At 37.8% G+C, this 27908-nt stretch overlaps 2 protein-coding genes and 1 long non-coding RNA gene across 4 annotated transcripts in view; 2 read left to right on the plus strand and 1 right to left on the minus strand.

Moving 5' to 3' along the window:
• Positions 1-20207, plus strand: part of znf512b (zinc finger protein 512B) — a 62270-nt gene extending 42063 nt beyond the window's left edge. The window contains exons 8-17 of the mRNA XM_077213968.1: positions 1582-1716; positions 2109-2236; positions 5494-5583; positions 13762-13860; positions 15259-15435; positions 15560-15880; positions 16843-16944; positions 17150-17212; positions 17334-17432; positions 18392-20207. Of these exons, the coding sequence (XP_077070083.1) occupies positions 1582-1716; positions 2109-2236; positions 5494-5583; positions 13762-13860; positions 15259-15435; positions 15560-15880; positions 16843-16944; positions 17150-17212; positions 17334-17432; positions 18392-18754 (1577 nt within the window). The 3' untranslated portion in view covers positions 18755-20207. The remainder of the gene's footprint in view (positions 1-1581; positions 1717-2108; positions 2237-5493; positions 5584-13761; positions 13861-15258; positions 15436-15559; positions 15881-16842; positions 16945-17149; positions 17213-17333; positions 17433-18391) is intronic.
• On the minus strand, positions 2173-26458 carry LOC143722588 (uncharacterized). The gene is made up of 3 exons (XR_013196930.1): positions 26430-26458; positions 2307-2393; positions 2173-2257 (listed from the first exon to the last, which is right to left on the minus strand). It is a non-coding gene; the product is annotated as an uncharacterized LOC143722588 (long non-coding RNA).
• The window catches only part of uckl1b (uridine-cytidine kinase 1-like 1b), a 31543-nt gene continuing 29585 nt past the window's right edge, over positions 25951-27908 (plus strand). For both annotated transcript variants that reach the window (XM_077213972.1, XM_077213971.1), the window contains exon 1: positions 25951-26044. In XM_077213972.1, coding sequence (XP_077070087.1) covers positions 25971-26044 — 74 coding nt within the window. In that variant the 5' untranslated portion in view covers positions 25951-25970. The remainder of the gene's footprint in view (positions 26045-27908) is intronic.

Genomic DNA, 27908 nt, shown 5'->3' on the forward strand with positions numbered 1-27908 from the left:
TATTTTGTCCCTTTATGAACCTCCACGGTAAGTAAGTAAGTAAGTAAGTAAGTAAGTAAGTAAGTAAGATCTGACACACACACACACACACTCACATACACACTCACATCTGTTCCTCCAGCCAGTAAATATTTTTTATTAAGGGCCAATATTTGCCCTCTGGATTTGATTTTGAGAGGGATTTATGAGGCCTTTTTGTAGCCATAAAAATATAAAACTGAATCAGTCAGTGAACAAGTATGGCAGTTAAAACCAAACAAATCAATCAACGTCAACAAGAAAGACATCTGTTAATATTTTATAACAGTATTACTAAACCACTTACTGAGCCCAGAGGTAGAGCTGCACCACAAGACCTACTATGCCTAGAGGCGGAGCTGCACCACAAGACCTACTATGCCTAGAGGCGGAGCTGCATCTTGGGGCCCACTGAGCCTGATGGTGACTGTACATTCATGATAGATGTTTAAATCAGACCTTGCTTGATGCTCTATGACAGTGTTTCTCAACCCTGCTCCTGAAGGACCCCCAGCACTGCACGTTTTCTTTGTCTCCCTAATCAAACACACCTGATTCAACTCGTCAGCTCATTATCACATATATCCCCATGCAGGCCTTGCAGAGAATCTTTCTCAATTTTTAAGAGTTTTGGTATTGAACCAGTCCATCTTCAGACTCAGAAATGTTGAAATTCACCATGGATTTAAACGTAATTGGTGGTAATTTCAGGTTCTAAGCCAATATTTTATGTGATATTAGTAACTCTTCTAGACCTAAAACACTTTACAGTAAGGTACATTTTTATACAAAAAGGTTATATGTTTATAATATGTTAGTTAATGCTTTAATGTGAACTAACAATCCACATACATTTTTTACAGTGTTTATTAATATTTGTTAACGTTAGTTTCAACAAAAAAAAAAATACAACTGTTCATTTTATGTTAACAAATGGAACGTTATTGTAAAGTGTTACCAGAATAACAAATATTACAAGTTAAATGATAGCAGAATTTACAGCATTACAGGGGCATTTACTAGTAGTCTCTACTGAATTTTTGCCTGAGCTGTCATTCATTTCTTCAGAGAAGCCAAACTCTTACATTAAGGGATGTAAAGTACAGGAAGTGTCTCTTAAGTGACATACTAGATTGCCATGACCCCTTCTTTTCATGACTGACTGCCTCTCTGTGGCGTTTGTTGTCAGAGGTTTGTTACATCTGAAGTAAATCTGTCAGACATTGACTTTCAGAATTTAGTCCAGGCCTCCATTCAATAAATACACCTTGATATTTTTGTGGTAATTTTTTACTGCTGTGTGTTTATAATTATCAACCTTATACTCTTTGATAATAATTACCCCTGTTGGTGCTAATAGGGGGTCTATAAGGTCTATTCTAGAAGTGTTTCATTTCCTGTTAAAGTTATAATGGTACATGTTAAAGAAACATTGCACCACAAGACAGACTACAACACAACAAAACTCTGACCACCAGGAGAATTTGAGTTTATCATTTGTTCTTTTTTGTGACTTGTGAGGTCTCTGCTTTCCCTGAATGTTATTTGTAATTTGTTGTACAGGAATGAATAAGGTGGAGGAGAAGTTAAAAGCAGGTCGGATGAAGAGGGCGGAAGGGACTCACTTCACCGAGGACTCACAGAGAAAGCAGTCGGTTCAAACTCACTCAAGAAAAGATCCTGCTGTCATCAGTTCAGGTCTCTCTCTCTCTCTCTCTCTCTCTCTCTCTCTCTCTCTCTCTCTCTCTCTCTCTCTCTCTCTCTCTCTCTCTCTCTCTCTCTCTCTCTCTCTCTCTCTCTCTCTCTCTCTCTCTCTCTCTCTCTCTCTCTCTCTCTCTCTCTCTCTCTCTCTCTGCAGTGCAAAATAACAAAATTACAAATAAGCAAAATTACAATAAATATAAAACAATAACTTTTCACAATATTACTGTTTTAACTGTATTTTTGATCAAATAAATGCAGTCTTGGTGAACCTAAAAGACTCACAAAAACAATAAGAAAAAATCTTACCGACCCTAAACCATTGAACTGTAAGTGTAGCTTACATTATTATGATCTTAAATGTGTTTATCTTAATGTCCCTGTCTCAGTGCCCCCAGCCGAAGCCCAGTGGCAGAACACCATCTCTGAGCGAGGGGAAGTGGTGTGTCCCACCTGCTCTGTTGTCACTCGCAAGACCGTCCCCGGTCTTAAGAAGCACATGGAGATCTGTCAGAAGGTCAGGACTCACTCTGGACACCTCTAAACATTCCCAATGGAAAAATTTCTTTAACACTTAAAACACATACCTCGGGTCTTTACCGAACCGGAACGCCATTTACTACCCTCCGCCTCATTTATAAAGTTAGACATCAACCTTCTTAGTATTCCTCAATCTATTCGTTATAAACAATACACCAAGAAAAAGACAAATTATAAAAGAATGCTTGTTTTCGAATTAATGTTTTGTAAATAGTAATAGTTATGTAGTAGTGTAAGTATATTTTTTCTCTGCAACAATAATTGAATCTCTGATGACTGCAATTCACTTTTATTCCTCAAGGTGGCAATGTCTGATACACAATGATGAAGTGATGTTTCACTCAGAGTTACTGCAGGCAGAAAACAAATATAAAGAATAAGAAGAATCATCAGGAAAGCTTGAAATGGCTCAGTGATTTATGGCAGAGCAAGTACTGAACACAATCAAACATTAGGGCGTTTTCACATCTGGTTTGTCTGGAGCGGTTGCTTTGCAGCCTGTTAAAGATAAAGCCACAGATAAAGCACTCTGGAGTGAATTTGTTCATTCATCTTGATGGATGACTCAGAGGAAACTCTAACCTATAAGAGGACAGCTTTACTCACATGTGACTCACAGAAAAACATTTTGGTACGCTGTCAGTGATCAAAATATTGATTTTGAAAACGTCGAAAATGATAGATTTGAGAATATGTTTGAGATGGCGAATATGATCCAGATGCTGAATATACTGGGAAATGAGCTCTGATGAGGACAGTGATGATGGTATAAAACATCTGCTCAAACTGAACCCTTCCAAGCTCCAAAAGTAAACAAAATATTATTTTATTCTTTAGTATAGTTTAGTTACTTTTGTAGTTTACTTTTAGTTACTGTAAAATCAGGAGCGTTATATACTATTTCGGCAGCTAGAGAGCCATCTGTGTTAGATATAGATCCGGGTCACTAAAGACCCGAATATGTAATAATGATTGGTGAAAAATTGATGCATTTAAGGGTTAAAGATGGAGTTTGTGTTGTTTTGAGCATCCCAACCCAGTGGCATCCCAATGGAGTTTAAGATCTGTTGGACAAAAAGCAAACAGGAAGTGTGTTTGGAAAACCTACTTGGTGGTGAAGAATGACTCACTTTACATTTGAACCAAAACCATTGATTCCTGTATGTTTTCCTTCCCCAAGATATTCAAGCCAATTCACTCTATTCAGCAACCATGAAATCTAACTTATTACACGTAAGGAGATATCTAGTCAAGACACCACCACAGACCAATGTCATTGATGTTTGCATTGACCTCATGAGGAATTCCAGGTGGATGAGAAATCAGTGTGAAGGTCTTTTCCCTCAGGTATTAATAACCCAAACTACCCTTTTGGACTTGGGTGGATTGTGCCGTTCGGACAATCCCACTCCTCCGATGAAGACAACATCTGTCTCAGTTTTCTAAACGCATCAAACATAATGTAGCAGATGTGCACAATCTCTTTCATACGAAGAAAGACAAAGCCTTATTAATGAAACACAAGCAGAAAGAGTTTCTGAATGTAAATCATATGCAAAAGCATTCATACGTAAATTGTCACGTTCAATTCATCTGGACGGTTTATGTAAGAATAGATTTATGTTTTAAATCTGTGAACGAGGCCGACATGGGGTAAGAGACAGAATCAAACCTTTAATGTATTACTCTCCCTCTGTTGTTTATACAACTAAACCGCAGAGGAAGCGGAGAGGAGAATGTTTCAGGCATGCAATTAGACACCTCTCTCGGGACCTCGCGCATGAGGCCAAAGGGAGTCATTAGGGGCGTTTTATTGATTGGGCGTCTGTGAGAGCGATGCAATGAGTGGCCCTACCCAGTGTGCATCTGGAGTAGAGTCTAATGGTGCCAGCCCAGTATATAGCACAACTCTATAAAAATGATGACATGTCTATTAAAGGGGGAATCGATCGGCTGCGTTATTGCGGGGTCACGAGTAATTGTAGTTTCTCTAGCCTCTTCCTCAGCCCTGTGTGAAATCAATGATGGCTGTGATGGGCATTAAGGGACAATAAGTTTTATGGCAAAGAAAATGTTTTAAAATGATAATCATTGACCTTATTTTTTCATTAGTTTTTTTGTGTATTTCCATGCAGAAATTATTACTTTTATTGATTAAGGATGTGTTAAATTGACCAAAAGTGTCAGTAAAGACATTTACTGTATTATGTTACAAAAGATTTCTATGTCAAATATTCGTCAATGAATCCTGGAAAAATGTATCATGGTTTCCACAAAAATGGTAATCAGCACAACTGTTTTCACCATTGATAATAATCATAAATGTTTCTTGAGCATCAAATCATCATATTAGAATGATTTCTGAAGGATCATGTGACGAGCTTTACCATCACAGGAATAAGTTAAATTTTAAAATATAATGAAATAGTAAACAGTTATTTTAAATTGTAATAATATTTCACAATATTAAAAATTTTTACTGTATTTTTAAACAAATAAATGAATCTGCAAAATCACTTAAAAAACTTACTGACCCCAGATGTTGAACTGTAGTGTAAACATTCGCTGATGTAGCAAGAAGCAAATTGTCTACAGAATTTTCACACTCCTTCAGTTATTCGAATTGAACCTCAGGCCTGTTGAATGCTTGGTTCTGATTGGTTGACGAACGTTCTAAGGTGTGCACTGTAGCCGTGTGTTTCCCTGAAAATATTGACCGCATTACAGTTCCATATCACCTCCCAAAATGATTTTAGTTATTTACTATTTGTGGTCCTTACAGCTGACAACAACAGCAAAAGAACCAAAACACACAATAACACTGACTAAGCAAATAAATATAGTAAACAATAGGATAAAAACAACAAATTATTTCCAAGTTTTTTGCCACAAAATTATGTTTTATTTTGTACCGAAAGCACATACTCTCTTTCGCAATTAGTAGAGACGCTGCTGCTGAACACTGTTGAGAGACTCACAGACTAATTAAAACATGCTTGATAACTCTCTCTCTCTTTCTCTCGGTCTCTTTATCAAACAAAATCAATCAAATATTGTCAAAGTTGCTGTGTGGGGCTGCTGGGGAATATTTGGATAATTTTCAGGTTCATAAACCTACAAATGCTTACAAATGACTTTCACAGTTCACAAGTCAAGTATAAATGTCACATTTAGAACCCATGATTTCATGATATTTGATGTTGACATCATAAACTGTGGTGTTTTTTCTTGTAGCTGCGGGACGCCCTCAAATGTCAGCAGTGTCAGAAACAGTTCCGATCCAAAGCTGGACTCGATTTCCACAGCATGTCTGACCACACTAAGGTAAGCGACAGCGCCAGAACACATTTGACTTCATCTTTTTAATAAGAATTCATCTAGAGATCTATAGTACAGCTCATCTCCAAGATGTTAAAATCGATGAAAAGATATAATTAGAAATAAAATGATTTATCCGTTAAAATTGCATCACTTTTTTTAACATCACCTTTTCTCTTTATACATGAAAATTGTAGTCTCTGGAAGTGTGTGTGAGGTTCGTTCTTTTCACTTATTTTGTGAGATTATTTCTGTCCACAGGCAAAAAAATCACATGCTAAAACCATAGTAAAATATAGCCCATGTGAAATATGCTTTTAATGCGAACAAACAGAGGAAGACATATTTAATACTTTTAATGAACTCGTGGAGCTGTGTTTGTACAGTGGCTGCCCTACGTCCACATCGGCCGCTAATCTCTATTATATCTGACACCATCTCCAAACTCCAGCACCACTTTAAGACCTAAAGCATCCATTAGTCTCTAACCATTAACTGCACATATGGGAAAAGGTCTAATAATGCCTTTTAAAACAGTCTTCAAGCTGCTTTTCAACTGTAATGAATGTCTCCTGTTCCCCAGCCTTATTTCTCTACTGTAATAATTTCCTCAGCATTCCTAAGCCATTAACACAGTTCCTGCCAGTAATCTTTCTTCACAGCAAATCATGGTAATCTTCTTTATGAGTGAAGTTCATCTGTTCTTTCCAGTCAAATTCGCCAACATCTGAATAGAATCGGCACATCCCGTAATGATGATGGGGTCCCTTGTGACTCTTGTGAGGTTTAGTGTAAAAACATGAGAGAGAAAAACTGGTTAAAGAGGGCCATGAGGATATAAGCTCCATCTGCCAAGCTCAAGCAGTTGCTGCAAACAATATTTCCAAAGAAATGTGTTAAATTATGCACGAGCAAATGTCTCAGAAACAGTATGAAACATTAATGAGGATGTGCATTTGGGACTGTGATTTTGTTATTTGAGCCAGGTGCTGAGTAGATTGACTGAGCCAAACATTTGAGAATCAGCATAAGGTCTGGGCCAGATTATTCTAGCTAAGAACCGCCCACTTAGACAGGAAGAGAACGTCAAGCGTGTGAAGCAGTTTTGGGATCCATCTCTCTATCTGTGGAGAAAATAATTATTTGATCCACTTACAAAGAAATGAAGTGTATATTTTTTATGGTAGGTTTATCTTAACGGATAAAGACAGAATATCAACCAAAAAATCCAGAAAACACATATTATATAAAGGTTATACATTTATTAGCATTTGATCGAGTGAAATAAGTATTTGATCCCCTACAACCAGCAAAAATCTGCCTCCCACAGATTGATTATGCGGCCATGTGAAACACAGATTAGTCCTGTCACTTTAAGAAAGTACTCCTAATGTCAGCTTGTTATGTGTATAAAAGACACCTGTCCACAGAATCGGTATCTTCCATTCCAACCTCTCCACCACCATGGGCAAGACCAAAGAGCTGTCAAAGGACATCAGGGACAAGATTGTAGACCTGCACAAGGCTGGAATGGGCTACAAGACCATCAGCAAGAAGCTTGGTGAGAAGGAGACAACTGTTGGTGCCATTATTCGGAAATGGAAGAAATACAAAATAACCAGCAATCGCCCTCGGTCTGGAGCTCCATGCAAGATCTCGCCTCATGGGGTAAGGATGATCATGACAAAGTTGAGGGATCAGCCCAGAACTACAATGCCGTTCAAAGGCAAAAGGCCGTAACTTCGTTTGGGTTATTGATATTTTGGCACATTCAAGACCTCCGTTACCTCCGTTGTGGATAAGTATCTTGAGTAAATTTTGTTTTTTTGTTTTTCAAGAAACTAATGGGTCTTAACAGTAACTTCCAAAAGCCCATGAGAAACTAAGGCAGAACACCATAACACCAGTTACTGCTCTTTGGCTTTGTTTTGAAACGCTTAAATTGAGTTACGGCACTCTGCCTTTGTTTAGCAAAATATGAAGTTACTGTGCCGGCGTTCTGTCAAATAATGCTACCTATCAGATTATACGGTGTTCTGCCTTTGTTTTACTCTCCATTAAAATTTAGCGCATTTATATTACGGTGTAGCCTACTGTATACCGCTGCCATTAGTCCCTGTAACCCCTGAAGTGTCCTCAGAGGGACAGCTTTGTCCTGCACAAACGTGGTCAGACTCAGAACATTTACTCCTATCGGTCTGAACCCACTCCCTCGACAAATGTGCGATATCAATCGGATCGCTATTGATCGATCTGAACCCACTCCCTCGACAAATGTGCAATATCGATCGCATCGCTATTAGGGCTGCAGCTATTGATTCTTTTTGTAATCGATTAATCTAGCACTTAATCGATCGATTAATCGAGTAATCGGATATTTTTTTGTGTGTGTTTTTAAACAACCAAAACAAATAATGCATAACGAAAATGATGTGGCTGTAAAATGATCAAGCATTTGGCTTTTATTTCTCAAAAAAAAAAAAAACTTATTTCAACTCCAACATTTGGCTCCAAAACTAGGCCTATTTATTGCAATTTTTACCCATTTAGTATAAGTGCCAACAATGTTCTATGCTCAATTACTTTGGTAGCCAATTAAAATGTTTTCCCCAAAAGTACAAGTGGATTTGGAGAAGCAGGCTGGGGAATTTAATTTTTTGTTGTTGTCTGTAACTATTTGGAAGACGTGACATACAAACAAGGTCTCGCAAAGACTGCAATACAATATTTGTTCCTCCATCACGTCGCGGTGTATACAGTGAATGCATGCTGAAATTATTGTTGCGTGGCTACATGAAAGTTTAAGCATATGTGATGCATTGCCGCAATTGATCTGACTGGCGCGTGAGAGAGACGAGGGTGCATGCGTGTGTGTCTCTGTCTGTGTGTGTGTGTGTGAGTGAAGGGGTTCACACACCGAACGCAAATTTAATTATTTGCGCAAGTAGATTACATACAAAGTCAGTGCAAAGACGCGAATAGACGCATCATTCGCGCCGGGCGTCGCGAATGACGCGAACGTCTTCCGCGCACGTTGAAAAATTTTAACTCGAGCGAATGTTTAAGCGTCTAACTAGACACGATAGACGCGTATTTGACGCTCTATTCGCGTTCGGTGTGAACACACCATTAGGTTAATGTTTCAGTGACACTTGGTGAGAGCATGGAGTGGATGTTTTCGGTTCAGATTCTGAATCATTGAAGTCGTACTGTTGTGGTATGCCAGGTCTACTTCGCAGTAGACACATTGCACCTTGTTCTCTTCCTTTCTTCCTTTTTAAGTATGTACTGATCCAAACTTTAGACATTCTCTGCCGTTTATGGACATCTTTACTCTCCGCCATCGCGCCAAAAAAATTCAAAATGTATCACGCGCTATAGTATAGATCCGCGTATAGTGAATTAAATTTTACATAGGAATTTAACGAGGCTTCGAGGCAGAGTTTTTGCCTCGAGGAATTTTTGTAATCGAGTAACTCGAGTAACTCGAGGAATCGTTTCAGCCCTAATCGCTATTGATCGATCTGAACCCACTCCCTCAACAAATGTGCGATATCAATCGGATCGCTATTGATCGATCTGAACCCACTCCCTCGACAAATGTGCAATATCGATCGCATCGCTACTGATCGATCTGAACCCACCCCCTCGACAAATGTGTGATATCAATCGGATCGCTATTGATCGATCTGAACCCACTCCCTCGACAAATGTGCAATATCGATCGCATCGCTATCGATCGGTCTGAACCCACTTAATCGACAATTGTGCGATATTGATTGCAAAGGATGTATGCGGAGTTGACAGAAAAATGTTACTCATGCCGTAGCAGGTGAATACAACAAAGAACTACTCTTGCATCTAGCTGGCAGAGTGTCAAAACTGCGCCGGCGTCTTCAGCACCACCCTGAACACGGTCGATCCGACATTGGAGTCGGGACTAATGACACAGGGAGTGATAATAATGAAGCAACAAGTGTAGGTCTGTTGGTGCATACAACATCAAACCAGCTGCACTGTAAAACCTAACAGTTATATGTACTAAATAAAATTGAGTTCACTGCACTCAAATATTACCAAAACCTATGTGGACACAATGACTAAAACAGAACTCAAACTGAATAAGTTGTAGAACATTTCTTAATCCCAGCATGATAATTGTATAATGCTTGTATAATTAAGTGATTAATTAAGTGATGATTGAGCATTAGTGATGAACACCTGCTGTGAACAAGCAGAATCACTGAAGGAGAGAAACATAAGAACTATTGATTCCAGCCACAGGCTTAGATGAAATAAACTGAAGATGAAAGACATTTAAATCTCTCAAGAACTCAGCAGAGGAGGATTAAACAACTCCACAAACAGCATTACCAGCTTCACTATTACTAACCAGATTGACACATTTTTTATGGCACAAAAGTCAAGAGAAAATATGATCGGGTGTTGATAGTTAGGTATTAATGATGACAATCATCATTTGGTGACCTGATTCACTGATCTCAGTCAGAGTCTACTCTCTGATTAAGCAGGGCAACACAATATTAGTTTTATTCAAAACTGTGATTCTACAGCATAAGAGCCAGCAGATAATATGAAAGATTTTACAAACAGATTCCGCACAAAAAGTTTTAATCTATGGCATTACTAAGACTCACACAGACATCATGATCAGAATATGAATTTCAACGATGGTGACCATTTAAAAATGATTCATGTTGCAATGCATGCTGGGTACTTGCATAATACAAAACTGGTGTTATAAAGTCAAGGGTTAAGAGCCCAACTAAAGCAGACACTGATCACCATGTGATCAGTTCAAGTGAAGCTGATAATGCTGTTTGTGGAGAATCTCAGGATAAGCCTGTGACGAGGGGCTATCTGAATGTGAAAGTGTATGCGACTTTCGGGGCCACCACTGCTATAAACCAGTCCCCGGGTCGAATGTGTGCGAGGATCTGTTTTATCGTGATCATTTTGAACGTGCGCTTTGCAAGTCTTATGCCATCGCGTTCTTACGCCGCTGTGTACCAATTGAAGACACTCTTTACTGCAATGGAGGTATTGTGTTATGTATAATGTATTAATTATGCCATCAGAATGCAACCAAAGCACTGGATAGCAATAAGTAGATGGCTCTAAGTAATTGCAAATCAAAGTAAATGCCATTATCACTATTTTATACATGTGTTACTATAATGATTTTGTAAATGGTGATCAGTAACCAAGTATTGATAATGTGGAAGTTACTGCCTTTTGCCTTGGCATGACTTCTCACTTTTTGCAGCTAATACAAAGCAAGAGTACAGTAATTTCAAAATACGGGTCAAAAGTAAAGTTTGAGCTCAAGATTTTTAATTACTAAAATGTCTAATTGCCAGATTTCCAGTGTACTACCTACACTATAATAAATTTGGCTGAAAAACAAAAAATCTTTAAAGTAATTTTTCTCAGTTCCACACTCTAATGAATTAAGGTCTTTGCCTTTGTAGGGCAGTACACAGGAGGAGCTTGTTAATGATCTCAAGGCAGTTGAGACCACATTTACCAAGAAAACCATTGGTACCCACTACAATTGAAATCCTGCAGCGCCCGCAAGATCCCCCTGCTCAAGAAGGCACATGTACAGGCCCCTCTGAAGTTTGCCAGTCAACATCTTATGATTCAGAGAAGGCAGATGAGACCAAAATTGAGCTCTTTGGCATCAACTCAATTCGTCGTGTTTGGAGGAAGAGGAATGCTGACTATGACCCCAAGAACACCATCCCTACCGTCAAGCACGGAGGTGGAAACATTATGCTCTGGGGCTGTTTCTCTGCTAAGGGTACAGGACAACTTCACCGTATTGAGGGGCTGATGGACAGGGCCACTTACCGTCAAATCTTGGACGAGAACCTCCTTCCTTCAGCCAAAACACTGAAGATGGGTCGTGGATGGGTCTTCCAGCATGACAATGACCCAAAACATACCGCCCTTAATGTCTTGGAGTGGCCTAGCCAGTCTCCAGACCTAGGGACCTTAAGGATTTAGAGAGGATCTGTAAAGAGGAATGGACCAAAATCTCTTCTGAGATGTGTGCAAACCTGGTGACAAACTACAAGAAACGTCTTACCTCTGTGCTTGCCAACAAGGGTTTTCTCCACCAAGTACCAAATGATGTCTTGCTTGGGGATCAAGTACTTATTTCACTCACTGAAATGCAAATCAATTTATAACCTATATATAATGTGTTTTTTCTGGATCTTTTGGTTGATATACTGTCTCTATCCATTAAAATAAACCGACCATAAAAATGATTGACCCTTCATTTCTTTGTAAATGGGCAAACTTACAAAATCTGCAGGGGATCAAATAATTATTTTCTCCACTCTATCTATCCATCCATCCATCCAAGTAGATACTTAAATACTTTTAAGTCGTCCTGCTTGACCGTTACGAAAACAAAATATATTTCCCTATACATGAATGATCAATATATTAAATTGAAAAATATACATTTGAAAATATACAGAATAATATACTGTGTTAATATATTACAATATATTGAATAATACATAAGGAATTACCGCTTTTCATATATTGAAAAATATGTGACAACATATTTACTATTACTACTATTATATATTATAATGTATTTAATTTTGTATTCAGTAATACACTTCATAATATATAGATGTATATGTGATCAGATGTGGTACTGCATGTGTTATATATTGCATATGTACTTACTCATGTAGCATAAACACACATATTTAGGGAAATATAATCTTTTTTATATTTTCTAATTATTTACATTATAAATGTTTCATATTTTCAAGCTAGTTAACAATAGCACAAGCACACCTGCTTTAGTCAAGAGACTATCACTATGCAGAGTGCACATTCATTACTTTTAAAGTATAATTATTCTAGTCTTGCTCTTGATGGTATTTGGCCAATCGTGAACCTAACCACAGGCTCTACTCTTCAGCACAATGGTGACCCCAAAAACTCAGACATACCAGAAAACCTTTTAAATTCCAAAATAATAGAATATTAAACACTAACAGATCTCCCCCATATTAATATTGAGCAAAGCACATTAAATAACACTTAATTTTAACATTTGCTCTCCTTTAATAGTCAGAGGCAAAGCATGCTGGGAATTAGACATCTGTTGTAGCTCATCTCAGTGAATGTGTATGTGTAGGTGCGAACATACATTCACATTTATATGGGAACATGTATGTGCAATATATGTACACAATAAAGGTTAAAACTTTGTGAATAATACATATATAATACTATTTTTGTCTTAATTTATGCATATTTTATATGTATTAATATATAGCCATACATGGCCAATGCATATATTGCAGTATATTGAAAAATATAAGCACTAGTTTTCCATATATGGAAATGTATAATGTAATATATCGCATTATATTTTGCAGTATATTCCCATATATTTTTGTTCCGTAAGGGGAGAACTGCTGGATAAGGAATGGAGATCTATAGATGCCTCATGATTCAGTTCTACGGTATTTCGATTCAGTGAGTCACGATTCGACTGATGAGAATAGATTCTCTGATGAGGATTGTTAATAGTGGTCGAATAGCTGGTTTGTAAGGTAACCTAGTTTATCAACTGTACAATTTGTCAATCGTTGCACATCTTTGTTTCTGTGGCTTTGAAAATCGTGCAGTATGTTCTCGGCATAAGCCTAGTTTTTCCCAGCACGTCTCCCATCCAGGTACTGATCAGGCTCAACCCTGCGTAGCTTCGGTGGGAAACCAGGCGAGAGCTACTGGCTGATATAGTCAGGTGATCATACATTGTATGGACATCTCTGTTTTGTGTGCCTTTGGGTATTAGCTTTAATGGTGTGTGAGTTTTTGCGTCTCAGGCTTAGCGTTCACCCTCAGGTGCTGTTTTGAGGTTTCTAGAGTCCTGTTTAGATACCTCTTATGGCTCATTTCCTGTGCTGATGTTTTCATCAGACCAAATACTGTGTTGTATAAAGTGCAGTCTGACAATTGCCATTAACATGCCTTGAGTAATGGCCTTTCTATAAAGGTTTTCAAGACTGCCGGGCATCTGGCTTTCAGAAAGCAGTTATTGGAAACACATTGTTGTAAAGACTTGAGGAAGAGTTTCTGGAGAGACGCTAATGTGTTGCATTGTATTTGTTTCCCATTTGTAAGCCGTCGGCAAGTGAGAATGTGTCTGGGGAGGAGCAGGAGGAGAGAGAGAGGCTACGCCGCGTCCTCAAACAGACGGGCCGAATCAAATGTCCCAGTGAGGTAGGGATTTGCCACTGGTGGCTGCCGTCTGTCTGTCTCCCTAGACGGCACTGTCTGTCCTTAATATGTCCTAAATTCTGTCTCACTTTATGTGTTATGACTATCTGTCTGTTTGTCTGTCTGTCCAATCATCCATCTATCTATCTATCTATTTCTATCCATCTATAATTAATCTATCCATCCATCTATCCATCTATCTATCTATCTATCTGTCTGTCTGTCTGTCTGTCTATTTCCATCCATCCATCCATCCATTTCTATCCATTCATCTCTGGCTATTTTTTTCTATCCATTCATCCATCCATCTATCTATCTATTTCTATCCATTCATCTATCTATCTCTCTATCTGTCTGTCTGTCTGTCTGTCTGTCTGTCTGTCTGTCTGACAGTCTATTTCTATCCATTCATCCATCTATCTATCTATCTATCTAGCTGTCTGTCTATGTCTATCCATTCATCCATCCATCCATATATCTGTCTATTTCTATCATTAATCTATCTTTTCATCTATCTTTCTATTTATCTATTGGTTTGTCTATTTCTATCTATTCATCTATCCATTCATCCATCCATCCGTCTATCTGTCTATTTCTATCATTAATCTATCTTTTCATCTATCTTTCTATTTATCTATTGGTTTGTCTATTTCTATCTATTCCTCCGTCTGTCTTTTTTCTTTATTTCTCTCTGTCTGTCTATAAGCGTGGATGTATTGGTACACCAGCTAGACCAGTGTCTATCTACCTATCTCTATCCATCTACATTAATATATCCATCCATTAATCTATCTCTCTATCTCTGTTCATTTATCTATCTATCTATCTATTTATATCCATCTATAATTAATCTATCCATCCATCCATCTATCTATCCGTCTGTCTGTCTGTCTATTTCCATCCATCCATCCATCCATATCTGTCTATTTCTATCTATCTATCTGTCTATCTGTCTGTCTATCCATTCATTCATCTATCCATTCATCCATCCATCCATCCATCCATCTATCTGTCTATCATTCATCTATCTTTTCATCTATCTTTCTATTTGTCTATCGGTTTGTCTATTTCTATCCATCCGTCCGTCTGTCTTTTTCCTTTATTTCTCTCTGTCTGTCTATAAGCGTGGATGTATTGGTACACCAGCTAGACCAGTGTATAACAGCATGGAATTTCATTCTAATTTAGTCTTTTCAGAAGGGCAGTCTGATTCAAAGAAGAGAAATATAGAGAGGAGGGGAGAAGATGTGGGCATTTTTGAAAAATAGCTTATTTGTCACCAAGTATGGTCACCAAGTTTGTATTAACAAACAGGCCCTTCAAAGGAACGCTGTACCCAGACTGTCATCCCACAGATCAATAAGTGAGTTAATGAAGTGTGTTTGATTCTCTGTCAAATAGGGCTGTTCAGCTCATTTCTCCAGTCTGATGGGTTATCAGTATCATCAGAAGCGCTGTGGCAGAGAGCTGCCAGACACACAGAAGCCTGTCTTCCTGTGCCAGCACTGTGGTAAGACCTATAGCTCCAAAGCTGGCCGTGACTACCACCTGCGCACTGAGCACCCCGTCACTCACTCGGTGAGATTACACACACAGACCACACTTCATCGTCCAAATCTGACATCATCTGGAAAGTGTGATGTTAAACACATTATTGGCAGTTTTCTTCATCTCACAAACTGTTTTTGCCTCCCCCTTTTAGCGCACATCTGAGGACTGGAAACAAGAAGACAGTAAAGAAGAGGAGGATGTGCTGGAGGAGGAAGAGCCTGAGCTGAAAAAGGCCCGAGGGAAGGCAAAGGAGAGAGTAGACGAGCAGCTGGAGAAGAAGGAGGAGAGGAAAGAGGAGAAAACAGAGGTGGAGGAGCTGCTGGATTTGGAGAGGACGCCCAGCGGACGGGTGCGACGGCGGTCGGCTCAGGTGGCAGTTTTCCACCTGCAGGAGATCGCAGAGGACGAGCTGGCCAAAGACTGGGGTAACAAACGCCGCATCAAAGACGACCTCGTACCAGACATCAAAAGGGTATGGCTCTGTTGAGTCTACTTGAGTTACTGACAAAAAGTGGCTTGTCAAATGATGTAATATATGTTAAAAGTCTGAGATTTGTTAATTAGCAGCATTTATATGACTCCAAACAATGAGGATTTCAATTAAAGGTACTTTTTCAGTAGCTAAGTTTCCTTTGGATATCGCATAAAAAAAATGCTGGATGGAAACCACAAGATGTGCATAAATTATAAAAACGCACTGAAGAAACATATGCGCTCAATTGAGGCGGATCATTTTTCAATTCAGGCGGATCATTTTTGATCTGATAAGAAGACATGCACATAAACTACGATGGAAAGACATTTACTGAATAAATCCTTTGATGCACAACAAAAAAAATTACCTCAACAGTGGATGTGATTGGATAACTGGAATAACCAGCAGACCACTTTCATTGCACAGCGTCTCAAATGTTGTTGAAGTCGTTCTGAAGTGTCAAGTCTGTCATCAAAATTTTTCGGTATAATTACCTTCCAAGACTGACTCACATGATTGCAATCCCAAACACAATCATTCCCGAATGCAGAATAACATGACAGTGTTTATTGACAGCATTTCGTCATTTATAATGTACGAAAAAAGAGCCACAGTGGCTTCCCTGGTTGCACCAACTTCCATTTTTAAAACAGATGTTTTGCACCAATTTCCCAGGAAGTGAAGATGTTGTTCTCTTGAGCACATGGGATGGAAACATTGCTTTATTCGCACATTTTTTATACGATATTCTAATTTTGTACATAAGTTAAATTAGCAACTTTGGTTGGAAACATAGCTACTACAAAGATTTGTCACACTGTACAACTGCATGTTACCACAAAAAGCTAAAAAATGAGTTAAATCAGTAGTATTTGTTAATTTTGTTAATTACTCATATACACATTTGTCTACTTATTTTGCACTTACTGTACACACTTTGCTTATATCTGTTGTTTTAGCTAAACTACACTCGACCAGGCCTCCCCAACTTCAGCCCTGAAACTGTGGAGAGCTGGAAGAACGAGGTGAAGGAAAAAGGATTTATCTGCTGCCCCAATTGCGTAAGAACACCACATTGCTTTTCATTTAACAATTACTTTAATAGCTGCTAGTGCTTGAATAGCAGATTCCAACATCAGTATGAACATCTGAATGATATCAGAAGATTTGGATTTGCTTGAGAAACTAAACAGCTCTTGAAAATGCTGAATCGCTGTTTTTGTTGTTCAGTTCTTCTCTATAAATTTTTCTTGATTTCCATAACAGAACTGTGAGGCTATTTACTCAAGTGTATCTGGACTTAAAGCTCACTTGGCAAGCTGTAACAAGGTACAGCAAGTCCTCTGGGTTCTTACCCGTAGTTGTAAATTATAGATCAATTTTACAACTGTGTATACTTTTAGCCTCAGACACTGTATCAGCTTCACTGCTGTTATTGTTCTCCACACAGGGAGGGGGCGACGTAGGGAAGTACACGTGTTTGCTCTGTCAGAAGGAGTTTAACTCTGAGAGCGGCGTGAAGTATCATATCAGCAAGACACACTCGCAGGTAAACCAGACACTCGCTCACCCTGTATATTGTATGTTCAATGCAGAGTAATCTGTGCAGTTGCCCTTAATAGTCTTCTAGTGTAACAAAATGTCTACTGTTTATGACTACTGTATGTCTGTTCACATCAAGTTCGATATGAATGAACAAGACAAAGAAATTTTGACAAACAAAGTTACACCAACTGCGAAGTTTCAATGCTTCCATTGAAGCAATGAAAGTAATTTTCTATCTTAATAATAAACATATATATATATATATATAAATACGTTTTTGTAATTATAGTTGAGAAAACTGCTAAGAAATAATCAGATCATTTTCTGAACTATTTACATTTAATATAACCAAGACATTTGAATTCAATGAATTTTTGAAAATATTCTGGTTTTAAATGTATTTTAAACATTTAATGGAGGGATTGGATTCGGAAAATCGGTTCAATCTTTAAATTAGCCTTCTAATAAATCTGCTATATTGGCATCTGCAGGTTTTATATATTATTTTCACAGGTCACAACATTTCTTCCATCATATAGAGATCATTTTATTACAGAAATATTGAATAATATAAATCGCACATAAAATTCAAGTTTGCATCATCACATAAATATTTTATTGAGCAACATTTTGCTCAGTCGACCATCTTCAGGTTTCCAAGCAATTGACCAAAGCGTTGATCGTTAAAATATTTTTGTGATGATGCAAACTTGAGTAATGTCCGGTAGTTTTTTTGGAGCATTACAGAACTATTTATATGCTTTTAAATTAATCTATAGTACACAAAGATAAATGTCATTCTATGCACAAATCATCACCTTGTGCCTTTCTATGTCAAAGGGCTTTATAAGGATGAATAGTTCCCTTCTAAAAATGTTCTACTGCTGAAAATTCATGCAAATCCATCAGCTGAGCCCTTAGACTTAGTTCCTCTTTAATCTTGATGTGGCTCTATGTGCACAGAACTGGTTTCGGACATCTACCAATGAAGTGGCCAACAGCAAGAGAAAAGAGCCAGAGAGCAATGGCTTACAGAAGGACATAAAAAACATAGTGCCTGGGAAGAAGAGGGGACGAAAGCCCAAAGATCACCACCTGGTGACAGCCTCCTTTCCAGCAGAGACTAAGAGCTTCACCTCTGCTCCAGCCCCGATTCCTCCCCAGATCATAACCTCAGAAACCCGAACCCCTGCACCCAACCCCATCACCCACAGCCCAACCACACCCTCTGACCCAGTGGACAGTGGGAATCCAGCCCAAACCAGAGACACACCCCCCCCTATAAAGAAACGAGCCAAACCTAAGAAAGCCATGGCCACTGAGTAACACGGCTTTCACTACGTCGGCACCAGAAGGGATGCTTTCCGAACTACACCGGTAAACTTTATTCAGTTCGGTCACGGAAATGAAGGAAGACACAGAAGAAAGAGCTCGGAAAGATGAACGGAAGAACGAGGGGATGAAAAACAGCAGGAAACAACGATTTGTATTGATTTCACACTGATCTTTGTGTTTTTTAAGCTGAGTATATACATTATGTGTGTGCTTGTGTATTCTGATATATATTACTCCTGTTGGTTTTTCATTCCATTTTATAGTTCATTTTAATAAGGTTGTTCACTCTGAAGGGGTCAATAACATTTAAGCTCCCAGTTGATATATTTTTTAGAGCAGAAGTTACATTTCTATGTGATTTTTTGGGTAGCTACAGTGAGTCAACATGTTTGGTGGTTTGAACGATTTTTTTTAATAGAATATCAAACTCATTCAATTAGCATGGTGAGCTAATTTACTGCTAACATTTTATCATGGTAAAACTCTGCTGTGTATATATAATATCTATAACTATATATGAATATATTCAAAGCAATTCATTTTCGTCCATCGGTTTCAAACAAGGTGCGTCAAAAAAAGTTGGTCATTGTTTAGGTTGCTTTTCCTCAGATGTGTTTGGGTTTGTTTCGTCAGTGGCAGGGTTGGGATTAGATCGACGGCTGTTGTTACAGTGTGTTACTGTGCAATAGTGTTGCTTTTGTGGTTTCTTGTCCTGTCTTTGCTCGGAATCGTGAGAGGTCTGAGCACGTAGCCTTGTGTAACTCCTTATCCCGCATCCCTTTGGGCTGTTTGCAGTAGTTTGTAGTTTGCTGCAGTCGACCCGGAGGTCTTTGTTAAAACCTTTAAATGCTTTGAAAATTGGTAGAGCTATGTGCTTTCATTTTGTCCGATTGTTTTTTAGGGGAATATAAGCTTGTGATGTTTAACTTAGAAGGAATATACAGTGCAGATAATTAGAGAAATTCAAATCAATAGAAAAATGGAACGTTTGCAGCAGGTATGCACTGCCTAATAAATTACTACAAATGTGTTGGCAGGAAAAATGTAGTACTTCAAAGCACAGGAATGCCCTTTGACATCTGTGATGTCCTTGCTTAAACTTGAGGGGCCGTTCACAAAAAGAGGCAGTGGAAGTTGTATAGATGCGTTTTTTAAAATTTTAATTTCTTTTAACTTGAGCGCCACACATTTAGATCGCCATGTCATGCGCAGGATGCTGCAAAAGATATTGAATGTGTGTGCAATGGTCAAACACGTTCATCTAGAGCATGTTTACATAGAAAATCAGTGGAAAAAACGCAGTGGAATGCAAAAATGCGTTCTGTGTGAACGGCCCCCAAGACTCAAACTGGCTCAAATTAAAATGATAGTGGTCGAGTAGGGGAAAAAAACAGGAAATTTGGGTGAATCTCGCAAAACCTCTCAAGAATGATTCCACTTCAAATTCAAAGCAAAGGAAAAAATTATATTTCACTAAAAGGAAATTAAGCTTTTTTATGACTATTCATTTTTATTTGCATTGCAAAAGTTTTATGACAGTAAAGCACATTTTACATCCCAATTCTCATCACCCTAATGCAAAAAAGTTATATATATATATATATATAAATAATACTAATACATTATAGTAGTATTTGCTGTAAGGCCTAATATAATTTAAATGTGAAAAAAAAAATATATATATATATATATATATTTAGATTCTTTTGCATTACGGTAATGAGAATTTGGCAGGCAAATGTCGCAATGCAAACAATCTTGTCAGTCAAATTAGACTTTATTAATGCAAAATAGAATTTCTATTTGATTTTAGGGTGAAATGTGTCCTGGGCATGTTTTTGCGACATTCACTCGTTAACTTTTGATAGGAGTACAAGCAATGTGTGTGGTATGCACTAAAGGACCTGTATGCAATAGTGAGAGTGTTTTGGGTGCACAAGCATGTCGTGTAAAGCATTGAAGAGCACAATCAGAATGGTCACTGCAGGCTTTATCCGAACGTTTCCGAATCAGAGCGTCTGTCCAAAAACAAACTGAACATCTGAATGGTCCTGCACACACTGATTCCCAACTTTCTGATCAATGCCTGTTTGAGAAAAATGCTCGTATTGCACTTTAACCCCTCCTCCCCCTCCCTCCTTATCTTGCACTTTGCAGACACTGTTAGGCTTCCATTCTCCCAACCTTAAATGAGTGGCTTTGAGCTGTGAGATCTCGGATCAGTTTCCTTTACATAAATCCACGAGAGTTCGAGAAACCCCGAACGCCTGCCATGTGATCCGTGCAAATGAAGCCCATCCTCCATTCCCCAATTTGAAAGCAAATCTATGTCAGATATGAAATGAAAATTATGTCTGAAGCCATAACAGTCCCCTCGAAGGTGACTAATGGAAGCAGTGTGTCTTTTTATTCTTCCTCAGTTTGTATAAAAGATTATAGATTGAAAAAAAATGTATCATTCGCAACAGAAATTATGTATTCCAAAACCCTAATAATTCTAACTGAGGTACTTGAAATCATGAAAAAGAATTGCCATAAAATTATTAGCATACAGGTCACACACAGAAAAAAAAAAGGATAAATTATTAAAAATATATTTATCTAATGAGAAAAGAAGAATAAGCTGAAAGTTGCATACATTTATTTTATACTAATACTTGTAAATGTGACTTTAATCTCATAGTTGCTTCAGAAAACTAGGGTTGATTTGTCGTGGTTTTAGGCAAAAGGTGCTAGTAGCCAATCTACCTTAAGGAATGTTGCGCATGAAATTGTGAACCAGTTAGTCAAACTTGCCATCGAGTCCCATGTTTATGACATGAATTACTGTAGCAGATCTCATTTTAACTGTCCTGCATCAGAAACGAAGCGTCAAGCATTAAATGGCAAATAAAAATCTTCTGCGGCTTCAGACTGAAACTGAAGATCACACTGAAATCCCCCTATTGCACTGCAAAAATTGACTTTTATCTTGTCTGATGAAATCTTATAAAACCTTTGAAGAACATGTATATATATATATATATGTGTGTGTGTGTGTGTGTGTGTGTGTATTTATATATATATATATATATATATATATATATATATATATATAAGTACATCATAAACCATTTTAAAAAACTAAATTTACTACATTACACTAATGAGAATCATCATTGGAATTTTTTTTTATAGATGCATAAGTTTTATCAAAGGAGTCATTAAATGGATTTTAACATATTCATTGAGGTTCTCTTATAAATGTTGAAAAATGAAAATGAAAAACGATTATTTTCAACCTGCATTCTGACCCTATGTCTGAAATGATCAGTTTTTAAGAAGCGGCTCCTGTAAGGCTTGTCATTAAACTTCAATGTTATGATTAGCTAACGTTGTTGCAAGGACACAGTATCAATGCCCACTCGCTATTGCATGCGAGTAAGTGTATTGAAAACATTATCCATATAAAAGCGTAATTTTCAGACATAGCATTATGAAAACATTTATTTACGTTTGTTATACTGCTTTCAGTTCCAATACCGCTGACTACTTCAACTTTCAACAAAAGTTTCTTAGCAAACTCTCCATTACACTGTGCCTCGTTTACAAAACAATCTGCAGTCAAATGCTCCAAACAAACATACAATCCTCCGACGCGATCCCTGACGCCATTAATATAAACCATCCGCTTGTTTCGGACGAGACGAGAGATGAAAGTGGACGTTCTTTCACTCTTCCATTTGTCCTGTTGTCGACAGACTCTATTTGCTTTCGCCGTTACGTTCGCATCCAGTGAACGCAAATGTCAGTCCTTACGTGACTGAATGCCAGTGGGCGGAGCCTATGGTGCGATAATGTAAAGCTATTCGTCGATGTCTTGCTCTGGAGGCGGTCATATGCAAATGTATTTGCTAGTGTGACATCACAGTAGGAGTTGCACGACTACTGATTTCTGCTGGTTGATTTCTTAACAAAACAATGCTCGAGTTACTCGACTACTCGTGGTTCATGCTACTGTAAATGAAAAGACATGAAATAGTTCTTATCAATACATTTTTATTAATTCATAGCCTAATGCAACAATTACAAAAGTGAACTCTCAGAACATTATAATTATGACATTACATATTTAAATTTTCATGTAACAGAGTAAATCCTTTCATTACAGACGTAATGTCCGCTTTTAGGGGCAGTTCACATATCGCTTCTTTTGCGCGCTCAAGTTTGTTATTTCAAATGTAGACGTGCGGCAAGCGTCCTCATATTGGAAGCGACACGGTCGCGACGGGCATGTGGTGCGGCGCACTCGTTTCTCCAGGTGATAAAAACATCTCAACTTTTCAGAAAGCCGCAAGCGCGCCGCAGGTCATGAGACAAAAACCAACCGATAAGCTTACATTTCCGTAACAACATCGAAAGCTCGGCCGAACAGCTGATCATAGCTGTTCACTGCAGGTTTGTATTTCTCATCTCCATAAATATATCTAGTAGTAAAGCAAATGCAAGGGCTAGAAATCATTAATACTTTGCTGATTCTTCCTCGTCATCATGGCGAGAGCGCAGTTCATGGTTGCATAGCATGACAGACGCCATGGGAGCGCGAGCACTTGTGGAAAGAAGGAGAGGGCGATATGTGAACGGCCTCTTACAGAGTTGGCAAATTACGATATTTTTGTCATCCTTGATGAAATACTTCCACCATCTGATGTCTGTTGGTGACGTTCGCCATTTTGAATTCATTTATGGTTAATGGGCGCTCGAGTAGTCAATTGTTTCAACTAGTGGTTGAAGTAGTCGATCTCGCCCTACATTACAGATCCCACAATATCAAAACGAGCCATTTTTGGAGCTTGATTAATGAAATGCTTTGCTTTATAACGAGGACATTTTAAGCTCTGAAACTTGCAGGATGTTTTAATGATACAAACCCTCTTATATGTCAAAAGATCAAGGCAAATTTGATTTCTAATATCATGACCCCTTTAAGCTAAATATAATTTCTTTCATTTGGTCTTCTGGTAAAATATAACTTTGGCATGTTCTTCATAGGTTTTGTGAGATTCTCCTCATCAAGGTTCTTGCAGGAGAGGACAAGGCAACATATGTATCATGCATGTTGCCAGGTTAAAACTGAGATGACAATGTTGCTCCATGACATTTCTGATTATGTTGTCTTTATACTGTCCCTGAGCTGGTGTAATCTTGCCATCTCGGGTCCATGAAACCAACTACCGTACTACTTTAACATAGACAATGTGCTTTGAGTTTCGCCCAGTAGAATGTATCTTTCTCAATGGAAGTTTAGTTTTCACATGATATTGCTCGATTTGAAAGATGGCATGTAGTTTCCGCTAGGAATATTGTGCGTGGCTTCAATTACCCGTCTTCCTAGATTATGTGGCGTACACATATGCAGACGTTGTACGATCATGACATCGCAACAGATTTATTTCAAAATTACAGCAATATCTTGCAGTCGAAAGCACTACTGCAACGTCAAATATGATTTACAAAGCTTAGTGCGAACTGTATTCGCTTTCTTTTGCTTGTTTGCTTCTTTCTTTGTGACATAGTTGCTTTAAACTATTTGAATATGATCCTGCGCGTTTCTATACAGGTCGAAGTACATGTTGAAAATGTCCTTTTGTCAAAAACGCTATACACAGTGTGTGTGTGTGTGAGTGAGTGTGCGCGTGCGTGCGTGCAAGCATGAATGTGTGTAGGTGTGTATTTCTGTATTTAGTGCACTTGTAATCCCATGAAATAGGCTTGAATATGGAGTGTCGGTAGAGATTTTGGTGAATTTGATTGTGTGCTGTGGAATTTTGTACTAAGGGGGTCTGTAGAAAGTGGAGCCCCCTAACAGTTTTTAAAAATCATTCTTTTCATTACTTCAACTTTTGTGTGAAATCGGGATTACAGAAGTTAGAATTTGCCCCACCCGTGTTCTGACGGAGAACATCCCCAAAGAAGTTTACAAACAAAAGTCATTGTGATTGATTGGAAGTGATTCGGAGCAGGGCCACTGGGTCCCCTGGTCTGAGGTACAAAAGGATGGTCCAAAATGACAAAGGAGTACATTTTATTCTGAAACTGTTTAATCTATTAATACTTACCAAGTAATGGACAAAATGATCCTTTATTCCTTTGAAGTTTTTAACTAGGTTGGCAAGAGTTCTGAATCTAAACTATTATTCTCTCTCTTTTCCCCCTGGTGTATTAACTGTGCATTAATACCCCTCAAATAATTAATAAAATGTTGAGAAAGATTTGACTGGCTGAATTGGTTTCTTATTTTTGAGACATGTTCATCCAAACATATAATTTATAAAATAATATAAATATTTTATTACAACTTTTTTTCAGGATTTGATAAATAGAAAGTTCAGAAGAACGGCATTTTAAAAAAAAATTGTCAATGGCATTTGACCGATTTGACCGAAAAAAATTGTTTTAAAGATTCTTGCTGCCCCTAAACTTTTGAAATGTAGGGTTTGTATAATATATATATATCAATTGTTTTGGACGTTTTTTAGGATTTTTTTAGGATTTGTGACAGTTTATTCATGTATAACTATTATAGTCGTCCTTTTTCTTCATTCTATTAATAGATGTGTGCATGTAAACGTTCTCTGTTCAGTTCATGTATGTTATTATAATCAATTATTAAATTAAAACTATAATATAAAAAAAATGATGTAATTATCAGGACATTGTTTCAGTTTAGATGGCGACTATAACGGATCTTTACACACAGTTATGTATGTGTAGGGCTATATATTTTTGTTACCTAAGTGACCCTGTACTTTATCAATATAATTCGTTGTTGCTGAATAAAAACAATTTATTTAAATAATATATACATGTTACTGACTCCAAACTTTTGAACGGCCGTGTATGTATAACATAGGCCTGTCAACTCCAATAAAATAAATAATATACTAATTTATTATAAATCTTGAGTAAAGAAAATTCGTTTTACCAATGTTATGTTTATTTTTCAATACAATTAGCATAAATTAAATTCAGTACAGCAAACGCTACAATGATTCATACCTAAACTTGTACTTAAAAATATACATTACAATTTACGTTCTGGGATTTGTAGTTCCGCTTCGCAGAAGACATGCGCGACCCTATGAAACATAAAACTACATATCCCAGCAGCATTAGTCGAGGCCAGAGTCGCACTCGCAACAGCTGATTGTCAAATAGGAATCCAACAATGTCTGCCGTGTGCGGAGACGGAAGAGTCTCGGCGATGGAGTGCGGAGAAAAATCCTCTATGCGGTGCACAAGGTACATTTCAAGAGCTTTACCTCTAACTTCTTAGTTATTACGTCCCCCGTGATCTTAATATGCGTGTGTAGTAGCCTAAACATTAAACGACGAGCGCACAGTGACTGTCGCGTGCGTGCTTGAGTTACTGGTGCGTCTCGCGTGTTTCTGGCACTCTGCAACACACGCGTTGATCATATATGCCTCTGGTGATATTTATAAACCCCTCCTAAACTAACAAGATGTGTGGAGAGACCTTGCAGTCTATGGGAGAGACGTGTCTCTTTAAGCACACAGTTATGAAACGTTTTGTTTCAGTCCATGACTAATGTGTGAATATGTTGTGTTTATCCGTGTGGATCTGTTTAAATGGTCTTGTCAGTAAATGTGTGTTACTGCTCCTCACCCCTGCTGACACTGAAGCACATGTTGCGACTCTAGTCTCTAGTGACTCATGTAGGATCATCGCCGTTATTTCTTTGGACCGTTTTTCAGCCACACCTTATTAGAACATGTAATTAAACTAACGTTACTTCACTTACTCAAATCAGTATTGTGAACGACACCTGGTCGGGTGGGCTGGTATTTTAAACACATGGTTGAATGGTATTTTAAACTAATAATAGCTCAAATAAATTAGTAAGGAACAGAACAAATTTGTAGTAGTAGCCTATTTCCTATATTATGCGACACTGCAACTGTATATTAGTTTATATGTATCAAGCTGAATCATGATCACCTCCGCGTTGCAGCGCGGCAGAGCGACGCGAGAGGGCGCGCTCGTCTAACGCTGTGACATCACTGCGCGGGTCACGTGACTGTGCCTTCACCCATATCCAGACCAGCAGCTGTTGTTGTTGGGCATGTCCTTTATACACGTGTTTAGGATTGAAGGAGAAAGAGGAAGTCTTGACATTTGGGAGCGAGATCTAATAGGAGAATAAGATGGTTAATAGGTTTATGTCGTACAGAAAATCTCCACTGCTTCACTGCATCCATGTTGGTGATCTCCTCTTGTGGACTTTGAATCTACTACTTTTAGGTTTTAAAAAAAGAAGAAATTAATACTTTTATTCAGCACAGATGCATTAAATTGATCAAAAGTGACAGTGAAGACATTCATGATGTTACTAAAGATTTCTATTTCAGTTAAATGTTGTTAGTTTGAACTTTATATTCATTAAAGAATCCTGAAAAATTGTCCTGGTTTCCTTAAACATATTAAGCAGCACAACTGTTTTCAACATTGATATTTGATAATAGTTATAAAAGCTTGAGCTTCATATCAGCATATTGAATGATTTCTGAAGGATCATGTGACACTGAAGACTGGAGTAATGATGCTGAAAACTCAGATTTTTTTAGGATTTGTGATTTTTGTGAGTTAGTGTATAACAGCTATAATGTTTTAATCTTTTTCGTTGATTCTAATAGCAAGTTTACATGTCCAACTTTCTGTATTATATAATAATAATCAATTATTAAAATACTACTGTAACACTTAAACATCTAATTAGTTTCATTCAGTTTAGATTCTGACTCTTAAAGGGATAGTTCACCCAAAAATGAAAACTGTCATCATTTACTCTCCCTTATGTCGTTCTAAACCTGTATGAGTGTCTTCCTCCTGCTGAGAACAGAAGATGTTTTGTAAGAATGTCGTTAACCAAACACTTGATGGTCCCAATTGACTTCCATAATATATACTATGGAAGTCAATGTGGTCCATCCACTGTCCGGTTACCCATTTTCTTCACAATATCTTCTTTTGTGTTCAGCAGAAGAAAGAAACTCATACAGGTTTGGAACAAAACAAGGGTGAGTAAATGATGACAGTTTTCGTTTTTGGGTGAACTATCCCTTTAAGAATCTTTACACAGAGTTA

This window comes from Siphateles boraxobius, unplaced genomic scaffold (genome assembly GCF_051911475.1).
Source record: "Siphateles boraxobius isolate OS27281-9 unplaced genomic scaffold, OSU_SipBor_1 68, whole genome shotgun sequence".
Taxonomy (NCBI): domain Eukaryota; kingdom Metazoa; phylum Chordata; class Actinopteri; order Cypriniformes; family Leuciscidae; genus Siphateles; species Siphateles boraxobius.